Raw genomic sequence first — 24,761 nt, forward strand, 5'->3', positions numbered from 1 at the left:
CCAAACACATAACCACTTGTGTATTTTACGTTTGCATTTTAGCAGGACATTTTTTGCACCCTGTTATACCCCTGTATCCTGCATTATTTTGCCCCCCCCCTTCTTGTTAACCCCTTAGCAGCTGCGCCTTCCCCGCCTGCGCCATGTGCTGTCTGACAACAAGGAGATTAACCCTTTGTCGGATCCTTGTCACCCTGAAGTATTCTTCTTTCTCTCTCTAGACTTTGGCTCAGGTTGAAGTGTTTCCAGTGACATCAGAGTTTCAGGTTCGCTCTCCCTGTCCCTCCCCTCCTCTGTCATTGGATGGGAAACCTAAACCCTGCCAGTTACCTTTCTGATCAGAGCCCAGTGGGGAGAAGAGGAGAAACTGTGAGGCTGCAACTGTTTAGTTTGGATTGAGCCCAGATGAAGCAATTCCTTGCAGGATCCAGGGTGCATTGGAGTAGATGTGGCCCCTTCTCCAGGCTCTGAAGTGTCTGCCTTGTTTCCTTGGGATCTGAGTGTCTTCCCATGGCCATGGACTGAGGTGCTCCAGTCCAGGTAAGAGGGAGCTTGTTGCTAAGATCTTCTGTTAACAGCAGCAAAGTATTTCAAGTAGCTGTATAGACAAATGGCTGCCAGGCTTGTCTCAGAGACTGTGGCACAGTGACATGCTACAAAGCTCTATGTGGTTAACCCTTCATGCTGTGCTGCACATGGGGTCTGACATGCAATAGGTAATCGCAAATGTTGCGCTTACGCTTACGTTTTGTGGGTCCTGGTGCAGATCAATCCTTGTTTGTTTACATGGTGGACGGAGTGGTACCGTATGTATGTATGGAGGTGCATAGACTCAGTGAATAGCAGGTAAAATAAAAAATACAATCCTCCCCTTTTAAAAAAAAATACCGTGCCCAGGCAGAAAATGTGTGCCGTATATCTACCATAGGATGTTGTGTTTCAAAGTGATTTTTATAATGCTGCAAATACTATAACTGTACGATACAATGGCTATATAATGATACAATACTAACAATGTAGCAACTATATAATAACAATATAATAGTTACATATACAATGCAATAATAATAATACAATAACTATATAATAGTATGAAATAATATAATACAATAGCTATATAATGATACAATACTAACAATGTAGCAACTATATAATAACAATACAATAGTTACATATAGAATGCAATAGTAGGTATATAATAGTATAAAATAACAATATAATACTACAATAGCGATATAATAGTATATGTTACCTGCTACTTGACAAATCTATGTTGGTAATATAGCATTAAACCGATCAGGAACGTTTGCAGATGTAACATATGGAAAGTTTTGCAATGGCTCTGTTTAGCATCAGGTTGCCGGCATAGAATACCGTATATTATGACTAGGTATTAGGATTGGAATGGAAGGGTTTGTCCATTTGCTGACATGAATGTATGTTTACATTGGAGATCTAACCTGGTCACCATTGTATCAAAGGCCACGGTGATGTGTCATCTCGCTCCGTCATGGCCGTATAGACACGTGATATGACCTAATAGTGCGATCCTATGGTATAATGTACGGCCGCGGGTGTTGTAAAGGGAAAGACCCAGAGGAAATGTTTGTCTTTGTTATTATCTTTATGTTCAGGGATCTTCTGTTACGGTAAATGATACGCTAGGTCATAGAAGAATGACAACTGACACTTGGCCTCGTCTCTACACACCCGCACTATACATATACACACCTATAGGATAAGGCCACATGTGCTGGGTCCACGATTCCTGGACAGCAGGCCCAGGCTTTAACCAGTGCAGTGTTCTTAGGGGGTTTTTATGGTTGTGTTGACTCGAGACATGTCCACCACTGAAATCCCATTACAGCGAATTTTCCTGAATTCTGCCACAGCAGAATTGTGGTTGAATACGCAGAGTAACCGCTGTGGTTTATAATCTTGTAGCATAAATAATCCTTCCGTGGCTTGTAATCCCACAGGTCAGTCTTCTCTGCGGGTGTATTACACATCGTGTGGATGAGGTTTGGTAATACCGTACATCATAGTGGATTTGCTGCCGGCAAGTCCATAGTGTCTCCGCCATGGTGAGCACATCCCATGTGGACCAAGCTTTATACTTCATGTTCTGTGTACAGAACAATTAATGCACAATATAGGTCCAATATAGTTCAGAGACTGGATAATCTGAAGGGCAGCGCCGCACCTTCCATGAGGCGACCTGAAGCGACCGCTTCAGGCGGCGCTATGCCAGGGCACCGGGGAGAGCGGCATTTTTGCTTACCTAAGCCAGTCCAGGACAAGCTGTCCTGGACTGGCTTAGCGTCACCGTCACTGAACGGTGGATTGGGGAGGCCCTGTGGATGCAACGCTGCTCCAGCGGCCTCCCCTCACGCTCAGGCAGAGAGCAGGTCATCTCCCTGCCTGCTCTCTGCCTGCTAACACCGCTCCGACAAGCCCCCTTCGCCCCGCCCCCCTTCGCTCCGCCCCCTCCTCCCAGGCGGCTTTCTGTCGTCCGCCTCGGGTGGCGAAAAATTTAGGTTCACCCCTGCTGAAGGGACACAGTCATGAGAAGAAGGTCCCCATCATTAGTGGGGGTCCGAGTTCCCAAGGACCAAAATGATATGTCACAAATTTTATGTTTTGAGAAGGAAAATGTAACTGTAAACTGTAAATATTTCTTGTGTTAAATAAACATAGTTATCGTTAGGCCATCAATATTAGATCTGCGATGGTCCAAAACTCAGGACCCCTGCAGATCAGCTTCTCCAGGACAGCACTGTCTTCCAGTAATGTTAAAGGGAGTCTGTTACAAGGGTGAGGTATATAAATAAGACTCACCTGACTATAATGTCTTGTGCCTCCATTGCAGAGATATTCATTTATGTCACAATATGCAGATGAGCAGTCTGGAGCACCAAGGACGGCGCCGTTGCTCCAAACTAAAATGACCCACGCCGGGATAACACATTCGCACAAACACGAGAATATAGGACCAGGTAAGAATTCCATTCCTTGACCCCTTGATGGGGAAAGAGGGCGTCTTAGAGGAACGTGGAGTAATGGAACCTCCCTTGGCGCTCCAGATTGCTCATTTGCATATTAAGAAATAATCTGATAATTTGTGAACAGAAGGACAAATAAAGTTTTACATTCAGGTGAGTCTGAGCTGTTACTGGCCTAAGAAGCCTAACTCTCTTTAACACGTCTGCCGTAATGGCGGCGCTGTTCCATAGACTTCAAAATGGCGGCTCTGCTGTACCTAAAGCCACCGCTAGAGTTTGAAGGGCAAGTGAGCTGTACATGTAAACATTACAGGGAGCCACGCTATCTGGGAACCTACGACCTATGGGGTCCCAGGTGGCAGACCCTAAGGATAAGCCATTAATATTAGGAAGTGGATAACCCCTTTAAGAACGCGTTCTTTTTATTCAGCTATGTTTGGTATTAGATGCCAGACCTCATCAGAAACAGGTGTACTCTTAGGATTTCATTCTATGGGTGTGTAACGCCTGACATATGACAGTATAGGGTGACAAGGGAATGTATCACCGGTCATGTAGTAACAGTAGGATGAAGCCGTATCTGGGTGTCATTACGTCTAGTGGTATGAATTGAGGCCTATTTTATACGTGCCAGCTGTCAAGCATGCATTTAGCAATGAAGTAATCTGCCCTGGCGATAGATTTTGATGTGGCGTGAAATAGAACAAAAATTTCTATCCCTATTTGACTCTATTGCTGGCCACTGTTTGAGCCTTATTGGCGTTTTCCTATACGCTGCTGTACAAGATGGCAGAGTAAAATCCCCATTCATTGCATGCCTTCAATTCCACATGGATTTTTTTTTTTTTTTACTATTACATGAAGACAGCTTGTTAAAAATTTACCCACAAACAACATCACACTTTGAGTTGTTGAAGATTTTGAGCGCAGAATCCACAGAGAAAATACGTAGCAATGTAGGTTATTGTGTTAATTCGCCTGTTGGTGTCAAGTCAGGGGCCCAACAGCTAAGAGGGACCACTGAGGACTGGGGTGATAGATAGTGATAACTATGGATAAAAGAAGGGGAAGTGGAAAATGAAATGTATCTCCATTACTGTACTGGGGGCATCATAATACCTGCATGTGACGTTATAGCTACTTTATTCATATGTTGAGACTGTGATCTTTTTATGTGTACATTATCCCTGTACTGGAACATCACTGTGTACATTGTCCTTCTACTGTGACATCACTATGTGCATTATCCTTGCACTGTGATATCACTACCTGCAATATCCTTGCACCCTTACATCAATACGTGTATTATCCTTGCACTGTAACATCACTACATGTATTATCCTTGTACCATGACATCACTACGTGCAATATCCTTGCACCATGACATCAATACGTGTATTATCCTTGCACCGTGACATCACTACATGAATTATCCTTGCACCGTGATATCATTATGTGCATTATCCTTGCACCATGACATCACTACCTGCAATATCTTTGCACCATGACATCACTGCCTGCAAAATCTTTGCACCATGACATCACTATGTGCATTATCCTTGCACCATGACATCACTGTCTGCAATATCTTTGCACCATGACATCACTGCCTGCAATATCTTTGCACCATGACATCACTACGTGCATTATCCTTGCATCGTGACATCACTAACTGCAATATCCTTGCACCATGACATCACTTTACGTGTATTATTATTGCACCGTGACATCACTACCTGCAATATCCTTGCTCCATGACATCACTACCTGCATAATCTTTGCACCGTGACATCACTACCTGCATTATCCTTGCACCGTGACATCACTATGCTCCTTGTCCTTGTACCATGACATCACTTTGTTGGCTTAAAAAGTGAACTTGTGTTCTACAATTCTCTCCCGTCCAGACAATGCTGGAGTGTAAGTCGTGTTACAAGGAAGTTGTTTCGTCTTCCTGAATGAACAGGCTGTTCTGGCTCCTTTGTAGTGGTAAACGCCAGGCTTTCATTTTTCGTCATTTGTTTAAGCCGTCCATGGAATAAAACCTTTGCCTCCTCCCCCACATTCCATCCATTGTGTCCACTACATTGATTAGTCTGAATTATGCTATAAGTGGTCAAACGGCCAATAAATCTGTAATCTATTATATAGGAGTCTGTAGGAGGTCAGATCTGTGGCCAAGCATCAACGCACAGATGGCGACGAGTGAAGTAACCCATCCCGTATTCTTACCAAATATACTATACATGCAGATCTTTACCAAGCTGAAGACATTTATAGAACAATCTATTCCTTGTAGGATTGTATCTATAGGTAATAGTCATATAAGACTCTAGATCCAGGGAAGGCAGATGACACCGCTACCATACAGAACACGTGGTAGGTGGAAATATTGATATAGATTGTACATTGCGGACCGAAATATATGATAAAAGGAATGTTAGTACTACCTATACATTTCCATCATCACTGTACTGCGTATACGGTATGTAGTGCGTCAAGTAGTTGCATTTCCCTGTTTGTGCCTGCTGAGTGTAACCGCCGCTTTTATATCTCACTTCCTTTGCAACACATATGGATATAGTTATAATAAGAGTTAGTAGCCGTCTGAGTGCTGATAGGTATCCGCTTAGACTTTTAGCACACTATAGTCTGGCCTTGTGTAAAATAAACCTCGTTTTTATGGCTTGTCCTCAGGTTTCATACCCGCCCTAGTCTGGCATGTCTGCTCAACAAGTGTCCATGTGGTTCAGCAAAGCCCCTACATTCTGATGTACTGATTAAGAATTCCAGACTCTACAATAATGTGGCTTTTTATTATGTCTCAGCATAATGGCGAGTCCGAGGCATGCCTGCAATCACTGATAGATTTATAGGGCAAAAGCCTCTTTTATAAGACTTTCCCTGCTGAATTCCTTCGCTTCTGAATGCCTCTATAGTCGGCCGTTGCGATGCTATTTTTAATTTCATGTATTTTTGGAAGGGCTTTGCATTGGAACGTATCATTTATGGGATGTGTATTTGCCAGTATTATATACATTTATTTCATTCCATAATTCCACTTTTTCCATATTTAATTTCTTATGGTTCCTATTCTGTCCGGACTGTGTATACACCCAGCAACAAATTGTACAAATTGCCAAATATGTTGGCGCTATATAAATAAAATTTATTATATTATTATTAACCATTGACAACATGTGGAACTGCAGTGTAAGGCATGGAGATTGGACTATAGATCCCAATAAGAAATACACCTAAACTGTAGCCAATGAACATAGTCACTTATAATATTTAAGGTCATATTAAAATTCTCCAACATTATCATGGTAGCATACACGTGTATATATGTTTTCATGTTTTCCCGTGTCGGAGGTACGTAGCGGGGATGGGAATGTTGTAATGTGTCATAATCACCATATATATCAGCAGAACAGGGGTCTTCTGATCATTGTGTGGTCCCTCAGAATGGGATAGATGATGTGTAGACTAGAGATGAGCGAACAGTAAAATGTTCGAGGTTCGATATTCGTTTCGAGTAGCCCCTCAATATTCGACTACTTGAATCGAATATCGAACCCTATTATAGTCTATGGGGGGAAATGCTCGTTTCAGGGGTAGGCAACGTTCAATCAAATTATACTTACCAAGTCCACGAGTGAGGGTCGGGCTGGATCCTCCGAGAAGTCTTCTCCGTGCAGCTTCCCCATCGGGCCTGGGCAGAGCCGACTGCACATGCCCGCACTACAAGCGGACACTACAAGCAGACATGCGCAGTCGGCTCTGCCCAGGCCCGATGCCTGGCAGAGTGAATTCAGAGCCGGAAGACGCCGCGGGGAAGCTGCACGGAGAAGACTTCTAAAGGCAGGAGAAGAACCAGCGTTGATTGGCCGACTGTATAGCATTCGGCCAATCAATGCTGATTCTGCATCGAACTTTTACATTCGAACAGCGAGTGGTACTCGATCGAGTACGAGTATTTTGAATACTGTAGTATTCAATCGAATACCTACTCGATTGAATACTACTCGCTCATCTCTAGTGTTGACATGACTAACCATACTACAAACGATGTGACTACCAGGGGCATAGATATAACAGGTGGAGAGGTAATGGTTTCCATGGGGCCCTAAAGACTGAGGAGCCCAAACGTCCCATTACAGTATAATAGGACATCCATATTATAGGTGGCACATAGTAAATGGAAGACTCTGTTATAGATTTTGTATTGGGCCTAGGAGTCTCTAGTTAGGCCTCTGGCCATACTGTATCTACACGGTAGCTTTATGGGAGTATCTCTGTAAAAGAGAGATGTAGATATAAATGGTCTCTGCAGTACAAATGGAGGTGAAAGAGGTCCCTCGACAGATGGGAGTTCTGGAAATGGGATCAGATATTTATGGCATATACCTTGGATATTCCGGGAGTGTCTCCGGTTAGAATGCTCCTTTAAGGTTTATTGTGATCCTCGAGGGTTGGGACAGTTTGACAATATGGCCTTTGGACCAGAGAATATAATAAATCCCTGAACGGAAACCTATCTGCATAAAGCGGTTGCCTTAGGAAACCTGCGGACCCCATAAACTATAATGGATTCTGTGTGGTTTCCGCTTGGTTTCCGCACAAAAAATGCAGAGAGAAAAGTGCTGTTTGCAGGATAGGGGAACGGAATGGCCCGAACGCAGATGGGAATTGGGCCTAAGACAGTTTTGCTTTTAGACCATTTTAATAAATCCGCCCACTGTCCTTATGTGATACCGTAGTTTGAAGCACGGTGCGTGATCAAAGGTTTGGGGGTAGTTCCATGTAATGTGGATGAGTTAGGGGTATATGGCGTACCACGTCTAGAGCATGTATGAAGCACAAGCCTCTTCTTTCTTCTATTCCTTGTTTATCCTTTCCTATAACCTTCTCCCTTTACTAGTCGGGAGGAGATGCGTCAGTGATTGAAGCCAACATTAAAGGACAAGTGACAGGGAGTGCACTCATGGCGGATAGTTATGAGTCTGTGGGACATGTTTATGGCCGGATCTTCAGTAATACTTAGGGTGCAGCTAAGACTGATGTCACGTCAAACGTATAGCACTCAGGTCTTAGGCGGGAGAGTCGTTCCCACGTTACGAGTCTTGTGACGTGGAAGCACTTACAGTAATGCACACAGCTTACATAATCTATATACCATCTCCTATAAGCACTGTCTGGGTTCATTTCAGTTTAACCTAGAACTTATTTAAGGACTTGTTCCACTTTGGAAGTACCCAGTATTTCTATAGGTAAAGACAGCCATGGATTGACTTTATTTTTTGAAATAATCAATATCGTCCCCTGCCAATCCAGCTCTGACACCCCTGGCGGTCCCGCTTTGTGTACAAGAGGATGGCCGGTGACTGTTCCTCCCCGATTGCTGTTGTGATAAATTTTGATTGTCTAAGGCCCGGTTCACATCTGCATTTGGGTTTCTGTTTGGGGAGTCTGCTTGAGGACCCCCCGTACGGAAACCTATACGCATTAAAAAACGGTTACCTAAAGAAATCACACGGACCCCATAGACTATAATGGGGTCTGTGTGGTTTCCGCTCCGTGTAAGCATGAATCATGGAGAGAGAAAAATCCTGTAAGTGGCACTTTTATCTCCACGTTTCGTGCAGAAACCACACGGACCCCCCTGGCAGTTCACTAGTCTTTTGTTTATAAGCGGCACATGGTCTTTGCAGTCAATGACTAGTCTCGCGGGGCACGTCCCCTACTACTGGCATCACCCCGCAGTGATGGGAGCCATGATGCCAGTAGTCTCGCCGGGCACGTCCCCTACTACTGGCATCACCCCGCAGTCATGGGAGCCATGATGCCTAGTCTGGCGGTGACTACTGAGAATACAGACAGTGCCGCCGTTGATCAAGGGAAAACCACCAGTCAAGGATTGGCAGGGATTTTATACTCTATACTATATAATTTCCTATCCCTTTCTATATATACCCCCTATACCCAGTATATAACATCAGATTCCTCATTACAAGCCCCCCTGCTATGACGGCAAATGTTCCGAACAGCCACAACCTCCCTCTAATGAATGGTCTCCATGTTCTAAGGACCAGGACAACAAAATAACTATGTCTTCTGTATCAATTCTCAAAACAAGACAACCGTCACTTGGCATTTCCGTCCTCCCGCTGTGCCGAATCTGCTGGGTAATTTAACTCTGCGTCTCTTGTATAATTTATTTAAGGTGAGATCACAAAGGCTCTTTTGTCTCTGTGTTATTTGCAACCAGATCTTCGCTCGCTTCCTGGATAGGAAATTTTACCAGTCCTCTGACTTAAAAATTGAAGATAAAGATCCTATCGGAGGAGGTGGTCTCTGCTGGCGTTATGGCTTCTTCCAGATAAGAGCCTTTGTCTGGGTGTAGGTTATTACTTCTATGCCTGCACGTTTACTATAGGTGTATAACAGCTGTGATATATATGTTTATACACAGTATACGTGTGTATATGTCATTATACGTGGTGACTAATTCTGGCTACTCACCTGTCCACCCACACTTCCTAAGAAACAAAGCAATTTGTATCGGGCCGGAGTCTTATTAATGTATGCTTTTAACTTTAATAGATCCAAGGTAACTACAAGGAGCTCATAAGAAAGAATAGGATTGTATCTAAAGCTGAGAATTTAGCGTTCTGTATTTATAGGGTATTGTTGTGTTCCCTGTACAAAACTCTCTTTGCCATAACTAGTTCATTCAGACCTGTTTTGGGGAAAATGTTTCCGAAAAAAGTAGTTACAGAATATATGTATTGTGGGGAAGGCAGAGCGTTAGAAGCAGTGGTGCGGACCCAAACAGTCAAGACAGGGACACAAAATTTGCAGCAAACTGATTTATTTAGAAAAAAAACAGGACAATAAATATACCTTGATTTAAGGCACAAAATGAGCAAAACAAAATACAGCCTTAACTTCAGGCAAAAGCAAAATAAAAACCTGCTCGTCCGAGCTACTAAACAGAACGGATAACCTAACTATACGTGTGGCTTACTACTAGCCACAAGAACTAAACAAGCACAATATTGTCTCACCGCACTCAGAGTTACAGGACAGACCCACACACCTCCTTTCACTCCATGGATCTGCATTAGAGTACAGAATCTGCAGCCTTTTCTGGCCCAGTAATGATCCAAGGACTCACACCTGGACCTGAGGTCTACTCAAGACTAGAGATGAGCGAGTACTGTTCGGATCAACCGATCCGAACAGCACGCTCCATAGAAATGAATGGATGCACCTGGTACTTCCGCTTTGACGTCGGCCGGCCACTTAACCCCCCCGCGTGCCGGCTACGTCCATTCATTTCTATTCGAGCGTGCTGTTCAGATCGGCTGATCCGAACAGTACTCGCTCATCTCTACTCAAGACCCGCACTGGACCACACATAAGTTAAAAACCTTGGCGAAATTCCATCATACATCATGTCACACAGCATACAAGCATTGCTATGCCTATAATATCCTGCCTGAACAATACAATAAAGTGCGTAAAAATGTAACCATAAAGCACAAAATAATCAAAAGAGAATATTGCCCACTTGGGATACATAGGGGTACACACGTCCCCAACCATAGATATAATCCTCTCCTCCGGCTCTTAGTGCAGGCAGAGGCAATATTATAATTCCTGCGTATTATCAGAAAATTATCAATTGTATAAGTAGACTTGTCCATATATCATTGTATATTTGTATCCAAACCAATCATTTCACAAATAGCGGACTTATAAAGCTGTCACCCATACACCTTATTCCTATAGACCGCACTACTGCATGGTTACAAACAAAAATGGAAAAGCGTTGCATCAAAATTTCCCAGTATGCTCTGGATCAAGTGGTTCCAGACTGGTTTCTAGAACTTTGTGATACCCTTCATTCACATCTGCGTTTGGATTCCGTTCGGGGGAGTCCGCATTGGGTGTGCAATGATAGCACACGGACCCCATAGACTATAATGGGGTCCGTGTGTTGGCCATGCAGTCAGTAAAGTAGATTGTGAACTACTTTCCAGTCTGCATGATCCCTGCGGAGATCTCGCGGCAAGCACACGGACCCCCATTATAGTCTATGGGGTCCATGTGCTTTCACTGGCACACGCTTGCAGTTGCGTTCAGTAGTTTATTCGGACTCATGCGGACTCCCCAGACGGAACCTAAACACAGATGTGAACGAGGCCTTACTCTCAGTATCGACCACCTGTTTGCACCTGTTTATATGAAGAAATGATTCTACAGAGCAGGTCCTTTGGTTTTATATTTTGCAAGCCGCTGGTATGTGAAGAATTTTACCTAATATTTACCTGTGCTGTTTGCACTTTGATAAAGGACAAGTTTCTCATGACCATGACATGGTGTTCCGGAGCTTGTAACACTATTTGCTTTGTTCTTCACACCATTATAATTCATACACCAACTTACTGTTTTAGAAAGATTTTCTTATATAAAGATCACTGCTATTTTTATACCGGTTTGCAATGTAAAATCCTCACCCCTACACTTTATTCACCGTTCCTACTATATATTGACTGTTTTGTTGTACATTTGCATTTTGGGGTTAAAATGTAATCTACATGGTTGTCGTAATATTTAATAATCACTCCCAAATTCATAGGGTAGAGGTTTGCATGTGCTTTTGTCTTTACGGTAACATACACAGCACTGCTGCTATTGGGCCTGGCGATTGTCCGGTGGCCAAATGCCCCCAACATGGCAGAGCTGCTAAATCTGCATCAAGCTGGACCAGTTCTATCAGCGATTGATATCACTTAAAGAGGACCTTTCACCACTTCCGACAAGGCCAGGTCTTTACATCATTTAATAGCTGTTGCTTCACTGATTCTGGCATAGTTGGAATTTTTTCTCTAGCCCCCACCATGCCTGAGTAATCAATGTGCTGTTAGTTTTGGTGCCTGATATGCTATTTAGGCTCTGTGCGGTCAGGTGGGTGGTGTCAGGTAGGACTAGACAAGGGGTGTGACTCTGATCTCTGACACTAGCGACCTCTGATTGAAGCTCTGACTCACGCCCCCTGCCTGACACCGCCCCTTCTGATATTACAGAGCTTAGATAGCACCTCAGGCACCAAAACTATCTGCACTTGGTGCTCGGGAAAGGTGGAGGCTAGAGCAAAAACACCAACTGCAATAGATTCAGTGGAGCGGCTACTATCATTATTATTATTATTATTATTATTATTATTATTATTATTATTTTAGACACTTTCTGACCATTTCAGTGCCTTGTCTGACAAATGGCAGGGCTTATAAAAAAAAATTGGGGAATTGTCAAAGGGGCAGGGCTTGAAGCCTCGTGCCACAATTTTGACATGATTATTGAGCCAGTGATGTATTATCGTTACTGTTATAGTCTGAAGCTTTCACAGTATTAATATGAGATGGGGCAGATTTCATAAAGGGCCCAACAGGTAAACCTGGTTGTTCAACAGCTAGAATCGCACAGTGTGAACACACTCCAGAATTTCAGTGGGGATTGGGTATTTTTTACTGCGGCTCACCAGCAGGACCCTTTGGCTTTCAATTTTTGCATTGCTAAGGTTGACATGTGCGGGTAAAACCTGTAGCGGTAATTGCATTGCAGGTTTTTGTCGCATGTGGATGAGATGTGAGTAATCCCGTCCGCCGTGCTGCTACTATAGGTCACAGCGGGTTAGCTGCTCCGATCATGGACTCTGTGGTTCTATAGTAAAAAAAAGTTGAAAAAAGACCGCCAGTCTCTGCTCTGTGATGTCAGCGCGTGGAGCCTGTGTGAACACATGCCAAACAAGAAGACATTGACCAGCCCTTGGAATCCATCTAAAGCTTTCCGAGTAGAACTAACCTCTACATACTGGAGGTGGAGGATCTGTTTATAGACAAGTGGATAAGATTGTCTTAGTCTTACCAGGGTATGTTGCTTGGTTATCATGCGCATTATCTAGACTAATAATAGAGGCCATCAGGATCCAGTCACTGCTACTTCGCCATGAATAGCAATGCTTGTTTTGCTAAGATCCTAATGTTGACTTCCCAGAGTCTGAGTTTACAGAAAACAATACCACACGCTTGTTTACTTAAAAACAAATACATTCCTTCTTATTTCGGCTTTGGTTGCCAGTAAGAAGCCATATTGAGAGCTGAACTCTTCCCCTGTTTGCACTCCTTCTCTATCTTCTCGTCCGCATAGATAAAACTAAGCATGGAAATGAGCATAAAGCCATGATAACCAAATTGGTTCAGCCCTAGGGAGTATTGGCACATTCTTCCCTCCTCCAGTACAATATGGCGGTATTCCCTACAGCCATGATGGCGAACCTATGGCACAGGTCACGAAGGTGGCACTCAGAGCCCTCTCTGTGGGCACCCATCATACTGTGTGGGGCCAGTTTGCAGCAGATTACACTGTGCAGGGCTCATTGTGGAGCAAATTGTATTATTTATCGGCCACTGTGGAGCAGATTGTACTGTGTGGGGGCCACTGTGGAGCAGATTGTACAGTGTGGGAGCCACTGTGGAGCATATTGTACTGTGTATCGGCCACTGTGGAGCAAATTATACTGTGTGGAGGCCACTGTGGAGCAGATTGTACTGTGTGGAGGCCACTGTGGAGCAGATTGTACTATGTGGGGGTCACTGTGGAGTAAATTGTATTGTGTATCGTCCACTGTGGAGCAGATTGTACTATGTGGGGGTCACTGTGGAGTAAATTGTATTGTGTATCGGCCACTGTGGAGCAGATTGTACTGTGTGGGGGCCTTTCACTATTTTTATCACATAGTATCTGTTTTATAGCAGACAATTGATATTATTACAGACCGTCCGTAACTGTCCACAATTGTGGATCCGCACAGTATTGAGGTTAAATTGTCGTGTTGACAGTTTGTGATAAATTAGTGGGTTTTGGGTTGCAGTTTGGGCACTCGTTCTCTAAAAGGTTCTCCATCACTGCACTACAGCCACCAGTAGGAGCAGCTTTCTCAAACGTAGTAAAATTAGAAAATTTCCTAGAACTCATTCACGCAACAGAGTTTTCCGTCCACTTGGTGTCCATGACCCAGGAAGATATCGGCCATGTTGTATGTTTTGACTGCTTGGATTTGGAACTATTTTCATTGAGGTGACCAAGGAGAAATGATCTCACACAGATTCATAAAACAAGCAGCCAAGATTTTTTTTAATAATGTTTTTAGTTTCTGATTGTGTTTCATTCGGGTTTCTCTACCTGTTTATGGGGCAGTCACCTTCACTGAGTATACAGAAAGATCCTTTACAGCAGCCATCGAGACCATACAAACAATAGTCTGGAAATGTTCATTTTAATCTGTTCAGAGGTCATTGTGCGGGACGGGGAGTAGATAAGCTGTATCCATCACCTATTGTGAGTTATGTATTGCTTATGTAGATGGCATTATATATTCGATATAGACATCATTGTAATCTTGCCTCTACTGAAAAGAGATCTCCATAAGACGGTGGCCCAATGTAATGTAAAAGCTGCAAAAATTGGTGTTTTACAGTCCCTGCAAATTGGAAGGGATACTGGCTATTCCCATCCACGCATTGCAGAAAAATGTCCGCAGTGGACTAGCAGGATATCAAAAAAAGTTGCGTTTTTGTAACTCACAGGGTGTCAATTATACCTACAGAAATGTTGTCGGTTTCCATTGTTTGGAAGGAAAGGGCTCAGTGGTAGGAGCCACAGACCCAGACAGTCAGAGACTGAAACAAAAATTCAGGTGCAAACAGGTTTAATGTGCAAAAATGGCAAAACAATAATAGAAATCCTGCTCGTCTGAGCTACTTACTATACGACAAAACGCTAACTATACGTGTGGGCAACAGTTCAGTTTGGACTCTCACCAATTAGCAGTGTGTTAGGACAGAACCCGGCTCCTACAACCCCATCAGGTTCTGTGCCCGTTTCTTATCTCTCCACAACCTCGCCAAGAAAACTGTCCTGGATGGGTTGTGGAAACAGCATAGTCTGTACAGTAGTAGTGCTGTTATTTGAAGAGCTGAACAGTAGGGGGAGCTATGGAGCTAATCAGAAAGGCAGAAACCCTTGTCGTATATTCTACAGCAGGTACATGGGCCCCGGTTTATTCCCTCACATATCAGGCTGCTGGAAATGCATTTTGCCATGGTGGTTAAGGACTTTTCTGGAATGTATCTGGCCCTGGATCTGATCTGTGTCCCATCACACCGCCAGGGCATTTTTGAGTGATGGATGTTTGCAGGTTTACCAAATCACTCAGCAGATTAGGATAACAATGCCATCATTTCATGTGATTGAGTCTGGAAGGAAATGACTAAGAAATCCTCCATCTTGGCACAGGACTGTGGGTATTACCCCTTGTGCCGAATAACAGAAATCTGTTTAGCTGTTTTAAAGAGGGCATATTATGTAAAGGTGCCCGCACACGTGCCCGTACCCTCCAGAGCAACCACAAGATCACTTATCTAATCAATGTGAGGCCTTAGTCACGTGTCCACATGTCCCTTACATATAGGGTCTGTATTTTTTATGGACGCCAGAAGGCGTACAAGGTATATGATATGCCCCAATGAGCCCCGTTTCCACTTCGTACACTGATCTTATAGCCCAGGAATCCTAGTATTAATAAAAATAATAACAATCATATTTATCATTATTTCTCAATATTATTATTTTTTATTATTATTATTAGTATTATATTATTATTAGTAGTAGTAGTAGTAGTAGTATTAGTATTATTATTATTATTATTATTAGTATTATTATTATATTATTATTATTATTATTATTATTATCATTAATAGTATCAGTGACGCTGGGTCTTACACTAGCGCCCGGACTCAGTTCTGAGTTTTCCGTCTTCTGCATGCAGAAGACAGAAACCTGTCATGCCCAGTCCGGCCATGAGCACCAATGAGCGTTTTGAGCTCTCCGCGGCGAAACCGTTATTGTTAATCCAGACACAGAGTACTGCATGTCCGACTGTGTGTCCGGTTTTAAAAAACCGGTTTCGCCGGTTTCGGAGAGCATAAAACTCTCACCGGCGCTCACGGCCGGACACTTTTCAAACCCATTCAAATGAATGAGTTTGGAAAGATGCGGGCAGGTTTCCGTCTCCTGCTCTGTTTTGTGCAGGAAACGGAAACCTGCAGAACGGAGTCCCGGGCGCAGATGTGAACGAGCCCTGACTCATAAGATAGAGTAGCGGCAATAGGGTTAATGCGTGTTGTATGCCATTCCGAACAGCACGCTCCCATAGAAATGAATGGAAGCGGCCGGCACGCGGGGGGTTAAACGGCCGGCCGCCGGCAAAGTCTGCGTGCCAGGTGCTTCCATTCATTTCTATGGGAGCGTGCTGTTCGGATCGGCTGATCCGAAGAGTGTTCGCTCATCTCTAGTCGCAACATCTGTAGGTTCGGAATTATACAGTTTGAGCTGGGCCTGTACACTCTGCACACTTGTAGGCTGTGGAAGGTGGTGTCCTAACCGAACCCATAAATGCTTGAATGGTGATAAATCTAGATACCAGACATGCCAAGGAAGTGTTGTACTCTGGCTTGGAATAATACCATTTGGAAGCCCTGCCATAAGAGGCAACCCATGTGGCCAGAGAATGTCCTGTACATATCACTGAGCTGGTGTCCCTAATATCCCTACTAGGGGTTACTGACTGTTGTATGCGATGGCTTTTCATATCATCACAACAGCCATTAGGACTCCATAGTGAAGGCGGGAGTGAAGCGCTCACCACGAGGCCTCCATGCTCAAACCTAAGCATTGGCGGATTACAAACAGAACCTAAGACAGTCGAGTTCCAGTCTGTAGCTATATAGGTTTCTTGCCCTTCATGCCGCTACAGTTCTAGGCAAAGGTGACTGGTGGGACATGTAATGGCCACTGTGATGCCAGATTTTCATCTGCTTGGAAATAGTCCAGGGATAGTCAGATATCCCCTCTACTGGTCATCTGTTTGGGCCGGCCAGAAGCTGTTCATTGTGTGCGTGACCTCGTAACCGCTAGTCAATTTGTAAGGTTAGAGTGATGTTCATGTCGGACACTCAATGGAGACTACTTTGGCACATGACACTTGGAACAAAATCATGATTTTTCTTTTTCTCCCCCTTCAGGATACTCTGGAAGCGGAATATCAAGGAAAATGACGATTCAGTGAAAGTCACAAAAAAAGAATCCTGACCCCTTTCCTTTAGTGATGTCGTCACTTGGAAATGCTCTAGAAAATTGGAGTATAAGAAGCACGGGCGATATTTCCGATCTTCAGCATAGACTGGTTTCAGATGGCTGTGTGCGGAGTTCCTCGCCTATAAAGACTATGGCTGCTGTAGTGGACTCTGCCTACAGCTCCTTTTCTGGCAGTTCTTATGTTACGGACTATCATCCATTCCAACATGGAGGTTGTCTCTTGAATGAGGACCAGGTATCTTATATGGACTCTGATTATGTCAAAGCTATCTATAACCCAAGTGCACCAGACCAAAGAAATGTTCAACAGAATTTAGGTAGTGAAGATTATCAATCGAGAAACTATCCATCTGGGAGAATCGCTAAGTTAAGTCCACAAGTAACTATGAATGACGATAATTTACCTCCGACAAGGGTAAATGCTCAGCAATCTGAACAGTCCGATATCATCAGGGATTCTGCAGATCATTTCAGCCACAAGAGTAAGAGAAGTCCCACAAGCACAAGCGACTTTTCGTCTCCTGAGCACAAGCTTAGTCGCCATTATATTGAAGATCACAGCCCTGTGTGGGTAAGAGACTCTACGCAAGGAGAATGGAACCAGTCTTGCAGTCGGGAAAAAGATTATTTATTGACTAGTTCCTCATATTTGTCCTCTGTGGGTAACTTGGCGATCTCACATAACGTCATTTGTGTTGGCAATGACAATAATTCCCCTTTTCAGGCGAAGGCGTTAAATACAGACTGCCCTCAACAGAAAGACATACAGATGACCCAACAAATTCACGTGAAAAGAGAAGAGCAAAATCCAAGCCATGTTTTCAAGTTGTTTACCGATTATTGCCTAAATGAAGGAGCAACCACGAAAAGCACAAGACGTTCACTAGACGAACTCGCGTCGGAGAAAATTGAAGTTAGGTGCGGTTCTTGGAAGCCAGCTCAAGAAACCAATTGTTATGTTGATGAAGGAACAAACAGTAAAGGAGCGGAGGGTTTGGCACATAACCAGGTAGGCAAAGAACAATATCTAGCACAATCTCAGAACATTAAGGACCTAGAATGTGACAGCGTTGGACAATGGGATAGCAAATACAAAGGTCTCCACACAAAGAACAGTCAAACACTTTACGGTAGGCCCGGCGAAGACTTGTTTGATCAACCTTCCAAATCAGTGAATCGAGATGATCTCCAAAATGTCTATAAAGCACACGTCAGGAAAGATGCGACCATAAAACCTATCCCTTTGCTTTCCCAGGAACACGAGATGACGATGCCTCCGACCTTTAGTGAATTAACCAGTGAGAAGATTACTAAGGCCTCCACCCCAATGCTGTACCATCTTGCTGGAGGAAAGAACAGTAATTTGGCTATGTTAAATCTCAAAAATCAGCCAAAGTACGTAGACTCAAAAAAAGATTCCAAGACGTTTCAGACAACGGGCAATTCTGTTACACCACAGGTAGCCGAGCCACAAAGGCCTCTCCAGAAAACCAAAAGTCATTCCCAACTTGTAGATAATTCTGTCAATGACCCCAGCGAATGCGAGACGGGTGGTAACTTGATTTCATCGGAAGAAAGTTTTATGTATGACTACAGGGAAAAACTTAAGGTTGCCCAGAAAAAAGTCTTGAGAGAAACTTCTTTTAAGCGAAAAGACTTGCAGATGAGTTTGCCGGTAAGACTGAAATGGAATGCTCCAAAGAGGCCTTCCATCGATCACGTACGGTCGTATTCGTTATCTGGATCCAACGAAGAAGCTAAATTTGCCCAGCCAAAGACTGTGGTGGATGTTAATTACAAAAAAGAGGAGCCGGAGAAGTCCATTATTTCACGAATTGGTGGAAGAAAAAGACTTACCAAGGAGCAAAGGAAGTTATGTTATTCTGAACCTGAAAAACTTGACCATATCGGTGTACATAACGCTTTCTCTGTCTGGAACAATGAGGGACCAAGTCAAACCAAATTAGCTGAGCACCATAGGATGAAGTCTACAGATAAGGAACGGACGCTTTCCTCTTCAAATCTCTCAAAGACTGAGCTCAAGCAAATCCAACACAACGCTCTTGTTGAGTATATGGAGCGTAAAGCAAACCAAAGGCCCAGCAGTGTTCACCAGGCTCAAATGCCGAAACCATCGGGAATAAAGTCTTTGCCGGAATGGAAAGGTTTGGCAAACGAAATGTCAAGTAATGATCATTCACAGCCGTATTACCATAGAAGATCAACTGGAGCGTCTTCTTCCTACGATGCGACAGTCACATGGAATGACCGATTGTTAAAGATGTCTCAAGGAGATCCTGTAAATTCAGTAGACAAAGCTGTGAATGCCAAATATAAAGCGTTCTTTGATCAATCGCCATTAAACAACAACAAATGTTATTCTGAAGATTCTTCGGCAGTTGTTTCCCAGAAGAACTCAAAATTCGTTAACCCTCAGGTACGTTGTTATACTTTTTCTTAGAGGGAGACTACAATGTTGTGACTGGATGAAAAATCTTATTTTATTATTAAAACCCTTTAAAAGGATCTTTCATGTCCTCAGAGATGTGAATTCAGCGCATTGTCAGATTACCCGGTATGCACGCCGGTGCTGGAGATATCCGTACTACCCCCTCCCCTGACCATACAGATCCATAGCCTTGTTCCTTACATCCCAGCGATGACGCTTAGCAGTAAGGCCCGTCTTTCTGACAGTGGAGAGATAGCGGTGCCGAAACTAACTGCACCAATATCGTCAACACCAGTGTGTATACCGGCAAAGCTGAAAGTACGCACTGTTGACTTTCTAGCAATATGTAATACCGCACATCTCTGACGACATGAAAGGTCCTCGAAATTTGAAATTTAAAATTTCAACCAAAACACTACCTGAACTTGACAATACAGACATGGTTAAATTTTTTATCAACTAGTTGGAAGCCCATAAATGAACTTTGTTCTTCTCCCTTTGACATTGAACGTCTATGGCTGTATTAGGGAAACAACCGTTCGCTGGTTGTTCTTTTGTATACCCACATCTATCTAATGTGTATGGCCACTTTTATAACGGTTTATGGGTTACGGGGAGCAGTTATTACCCTCTTGGCAGCGATTTGTCTAAATGGGAATAACCCCTTAACCTGCGGTACCATATGCACAACCACCTGAGGGGGCAGTCATACATGGAGTAACGCGGCGCTGATTCTGGCACGATAACTCGCATAAGAATCAGCGCTGCAAAACAGAATCCCTTTGACTTCAATGGGTTCCGTTTTAGGCGTGCAACACATTGAAATAAATGGGTTAAAAGCCTCCCATTGATTTCAATGTGTTATGCGCGTTAAACGGAACCCATTGAAGTCAATGGGATTCTGTTTTGCAGCACTGATTCTTATTGTACCAGAATCAGCGCCGCGTTACTCCGTGTGAGTGACCCCTAAAGGTGTGGATTTTATTGGATATCACCCATAGGTTTGCTTTACAAGTACTGTATTACTACATTGCCTATAAAAAAAATATCAACCCCGTTCACCTTGCCATGGAAATAACATTGGGTCACCATTAAAGAGGACCCCTCATCTCTCCTGACCTATTTTGTGCCACCATATACGGTACATTTTATAGATTTACTACCGAATCTTCCAATCTCTTATCTAGTCATTGGACATATTCTATCCCTTGGCTATGGATTACGGTAGTATCTGACTTGTACACGTGATCGCTTATAGTATATATTAATTTTGGTGATCTAGGATAGGATGACGCATTTCCAGACCTGTAAAATCCTACAGAATGTGCGTCTTGAACTGCAACGTATAATATGTGGCATCTCCTATGAAGTCCGTCGACACCCAGAAGCCTAAATTATAAGTATTATAGTGGCGTCATCTGTCCCCCAGAAAACAGCTGCTGTGCCAGTCAGAATATAACATGGCACAGCTGACGGAAAGAAAAAAAATTGTGGAATGCCAGTTGTTAGAATTTAGCCAAAGGCAAATCGGGATGCTGAGAATCCATAGACATGTGGTTATTTCAGTATAGAATCCACTGTGTGGTTTATACTAATACTCCATCCACTCGTACTATATATAAAGACATTTTATTAAGACTCTCATATTGAAAGACTTTATTAAGCACATCCTATATCCACAAAATGAGTCATGTAGATTGGAACGCGTTGGAAGAGATAACATGGAGGTCGGTGAACTATCGGTATTAACTAGAGAATGCAGCGTATGTTGCGAAAAAGTGACGGAAGGATGTGAATAAGTACTTAGACTAAACCTATACAGCAGGAAGATATAAAGTGTAGAAAAATGGCATCAAACAGGAACAAAACGCAATAGTTCGGCGGCCCACCCAACTCTCAGTACCGGTCTCTTCTTACGAGACAGCAGGGCCAGATCTATTTCCACGAGTTGCACCTATAGCACTTTTTTTTTTATTTCATTTTAGAACTTTTATAGATTTTGCATTAAATGAAAATGCTTCATTGAGTTTTGACTCTCTTTAGGTACCGACTGGCCACGTGACGTCCTCCACATCAGCACTTTCAAGCAATAACCAGATCTGTGACCACAGGTGAGAAAAAGAATAATATATATTGCATTTATAAATCATTAATATAATCCTACATAAATACCGTAGAGCAGGGGTGCTACTTTAGAAACTGACCAAGGGATAAGATCTACTACCCACTTCTTGTGGGCGGGGGTGGGGCGGGGCCGGGGCGAGCCAAGGGCGGGGCTGGGGCAGGGCAGGGGTGGGGCCTTGGGCGGAGCGTGAGAGCAGGAGACAGCTCTCCGGTGTCTGCTTGTTCACAAAGCAGGCTGAGAATCATCTCCGGCCTGCCAGTGTCCGGAGATGATTCTCAGCCTGTGCTGTGAACAAGCAGACACCGATCCCGCGATCGACCCATACGTCCTTCGCGATCGACCGGTAGATCGCGATCGACGTATTGGGCACCCCTGCCGTAGAGTATCTATGCCAGGGATGTAGATGGCCAATTGTATACTCCGGTTTACATACAGTCCTATGAAAAAGTTTGGGCACCCCTATTAATCTTAATCATTTTTAGTTCTAAATATTTTGGTGTTTGCAGCAGCCATTTCAGTTTGATATATCTAATAACTGATGGACACAGTAATATTTCAGGATTGAAATGAGGTTTATTGTACTAACAGAAAATGTGCAATATGCATTAAACCAAAATTTGACCGGTGCAAAAGTATGGGCACCTCAACAGAAAAGTGACATTAATATTTAGTAGATCCTCCTTTTGCAAAGATAACAGCCTCTAGTCACTTCCTGTAGCTTTTAATCAGTTCCTGGATCCTGGATGAAGGTATTTTGGACCATTTCTTTCTACAAAACAATTCAAGTTCAGTTAAGTTTGATGGTCGCTGAACATGGACAGCCCGCTCTCAAATGATCTGAAAACAAAGATTGTTCAACATAGTTGTTCAGGGGAAGGATACAAAACGTTGTCTCAGAGATTTAACCTGTCAGTTTCCACTGTGAGGAACATGGTAAGGAAATGGAAGACCACAGGGACAGTTCTTGTTAAGCCCAGAAGTGGCAGGCCAAGAAAAATATCAGAAAGGCAGAGAAGAAGAATGGTGAGAACAGTCAAGGACAATCCACAGACCACCTCCAAAGAGCTGCAGCATCATCTTGCTGCAGATGGTGTCACTGTGCATCGGTCAGCAATACAGCGCACTTTGCACAAGGAGAAGCTGTATGGGAGAGTGATGAGAAAGAAGCCGTTTCTGCACGTACGCCACAAATAGAGTTGCCTGAGGTATGCAAAAGCACATTTGGAGAAGCCAACTTCATTTTGGAAACAAAGATTGAGTTGCTTGGTTATAAAAAAAAGGCGTTATGCATGGCGTCCAAAAAGAAACAGCATTCCAAGAAAAACACTTGCTACCCACTGTAAAATTTGGTGGAGGTTCCATCATGCTTTGGGGCTGTGTGGCCAATGCCGGCACCGGGAATCTTGTTAAAGTTGAGGGTCGCATGGATTCCACTCAGTATCAGCAGATTCTTGAGAATAATGTTCAAGAATCAGTGACGAAGTTGAAGTTACGCCGGGGATGGATATTTCAGCAAGACAATGATCCAAAACACCGCTCCAAATCCTCAGGCATTCATGCAGAGGAACAATTACAATGTTCTGGAATGGCCATCCCAGTCCCCAGACCTGAATATTATTGAACATCTGTGGGATGATTTGAAGCGGGCTGTCCATGCTCGGCGACCATCTAACTTAACTGAACTTGAATTGTTTGTCCAAAGTACCTTTATCCAGGATCCAGGAACTGATTAAAAGCTACAGGAAGCGACTAGAGGCTGTTATCTTTGCAAAAGGAGGATCTACTAAATATTAATGTCACTTTTCTGTTGAGGTGCCCATACTTTTGCACCGGTCAAATTTTGGTTTAATGCATATTGCACATTTTCTGTTAGTACAATAAACCTCATTTCAATCCTGAAATATTACTGTGTCCATCAGTTATTAGATATATCAAACTGAAATGGCTGCTGCAAACACCAAAATATTTAGAACTAAAAATGATTAAGATTAATAGGGGTGCCCAAACTTTTTCATAGGACTGTACATATATAAGCTGCACCTATATTGCACCTTGCACTGATCCTAAATGACAGCTTCAACCAGAGCCACGTTCAGTTTAATGTTTCAATTATTTTGGGTTTTAACTTTAAAAGAGGATCTTTCATGCAGTTGTATATAGCGCTAAAAAGTCGACAGTGTGCTGAATTCAGTGCAGTGTTTGATTTCCTGTTATGTGCCCTAGGGCTGGAGATATTGGTGCGGTTATCGATGTCTGCCCACTGTCAGAAGAAAAAATATCTTGGTACCGTGTTAGCCAGTGGATATGAAATAAAAAGTTTTTGAGAGAAGTCCTCAGTAGTTGATACCTTTTTATTAATGGCTAACTTTAAAAAAATGATGACATATTGCGAGCTTTCGGGATATTAAAGCTCTCCCTTCATCAGGCTGGTGACAGTACTCATCCATAGCTCTGTACTGTCATAGGGCGCGTTCCTTACCGCCCAGCCGTGACACTAAGCTGTGAAGAACGTCCCCCTAGTATTAATCTATGGATGAGTACAGTCAGGGGTGCGTTCCTCACGTCTTAGCGTCATGGCTGGGCAGTAAGGAACGCGCCTTCTGACAGTACAGGGCTATGGATGAGTACTGACAGGGGAAGAATCTTCTTCACAGCCCAGCTAGACTGTCGTCAGTAACGCCCTTCTGACAGTGGGCAGAGATAGGTAACGGCACCAATATCTCCAGCCCTGGGGCACATAACAGGAAATCCAACACTGCACCGAATTCAGCACACTGTCGACTTCTGACTTCTTCACAGCCCAGCTAGACTGTCGTCAGTAACGCCCTTCTGACAGTGGGTAGACATCAGTACCGGCACAGATATCTCCATCCTCGGGGCACATAATGGGAAAGCTGACAGTGCACTGAAGTCAACACACTGTCAGCTTTCTATTGGTATATAAAACCGAATGTGCCCC

At 43.4% G+C, this 24,761-nt stretch overlaps 1 protein-coding gene across 1 annotated transcript in view; it reads left to right on the forward strand.

Annotated features, from left to right (window-relative positions):
- The first annotated feature begins 382 nt into the window (after window positions 1-382).
- The window catches only part of SHROOM1 (shroom family member 1), a 33,967-nt gene continuing 9,588 nt past the window's right edge, over window positions 383-24,761 (forward strand). The window contains exons 1-3 of the mRNA XM_075275059.1: window positions 383-540; window positions 17,156-19,665; window positions 21,721-21,788. Coding sequence (XP_075131160.1) covers window positions 17,239-19,665; window positions 21,721-21,788 — 2,495 coding nt within the window. The 5' untranslated portion in view covers window positions 383-540; window positions 17,156-17,238. The remainder of the gene's footprint in view (window positions 541-17,155; window positions 19,666-21,720; window positions 21,789-24,761) is intronic.

The sequence above is a fragment of the Leptodactylus fuscus genome, chromosome 5, assembly GCF_031893055.1.
Source record: "Leptodactylus fuscus isolate aLepFus1 chromosome 5, aLepFus1.hap2, whole genome shotgun sequence".
In the NCBI taxonomy this organism is placed as follows: domain Eukaryota; kingdom Metazoa; phylum Chordata; class Amphibia; order Anura; family Leptodactylidae; genus Leptodactylus; species Leptodactylus fuscus.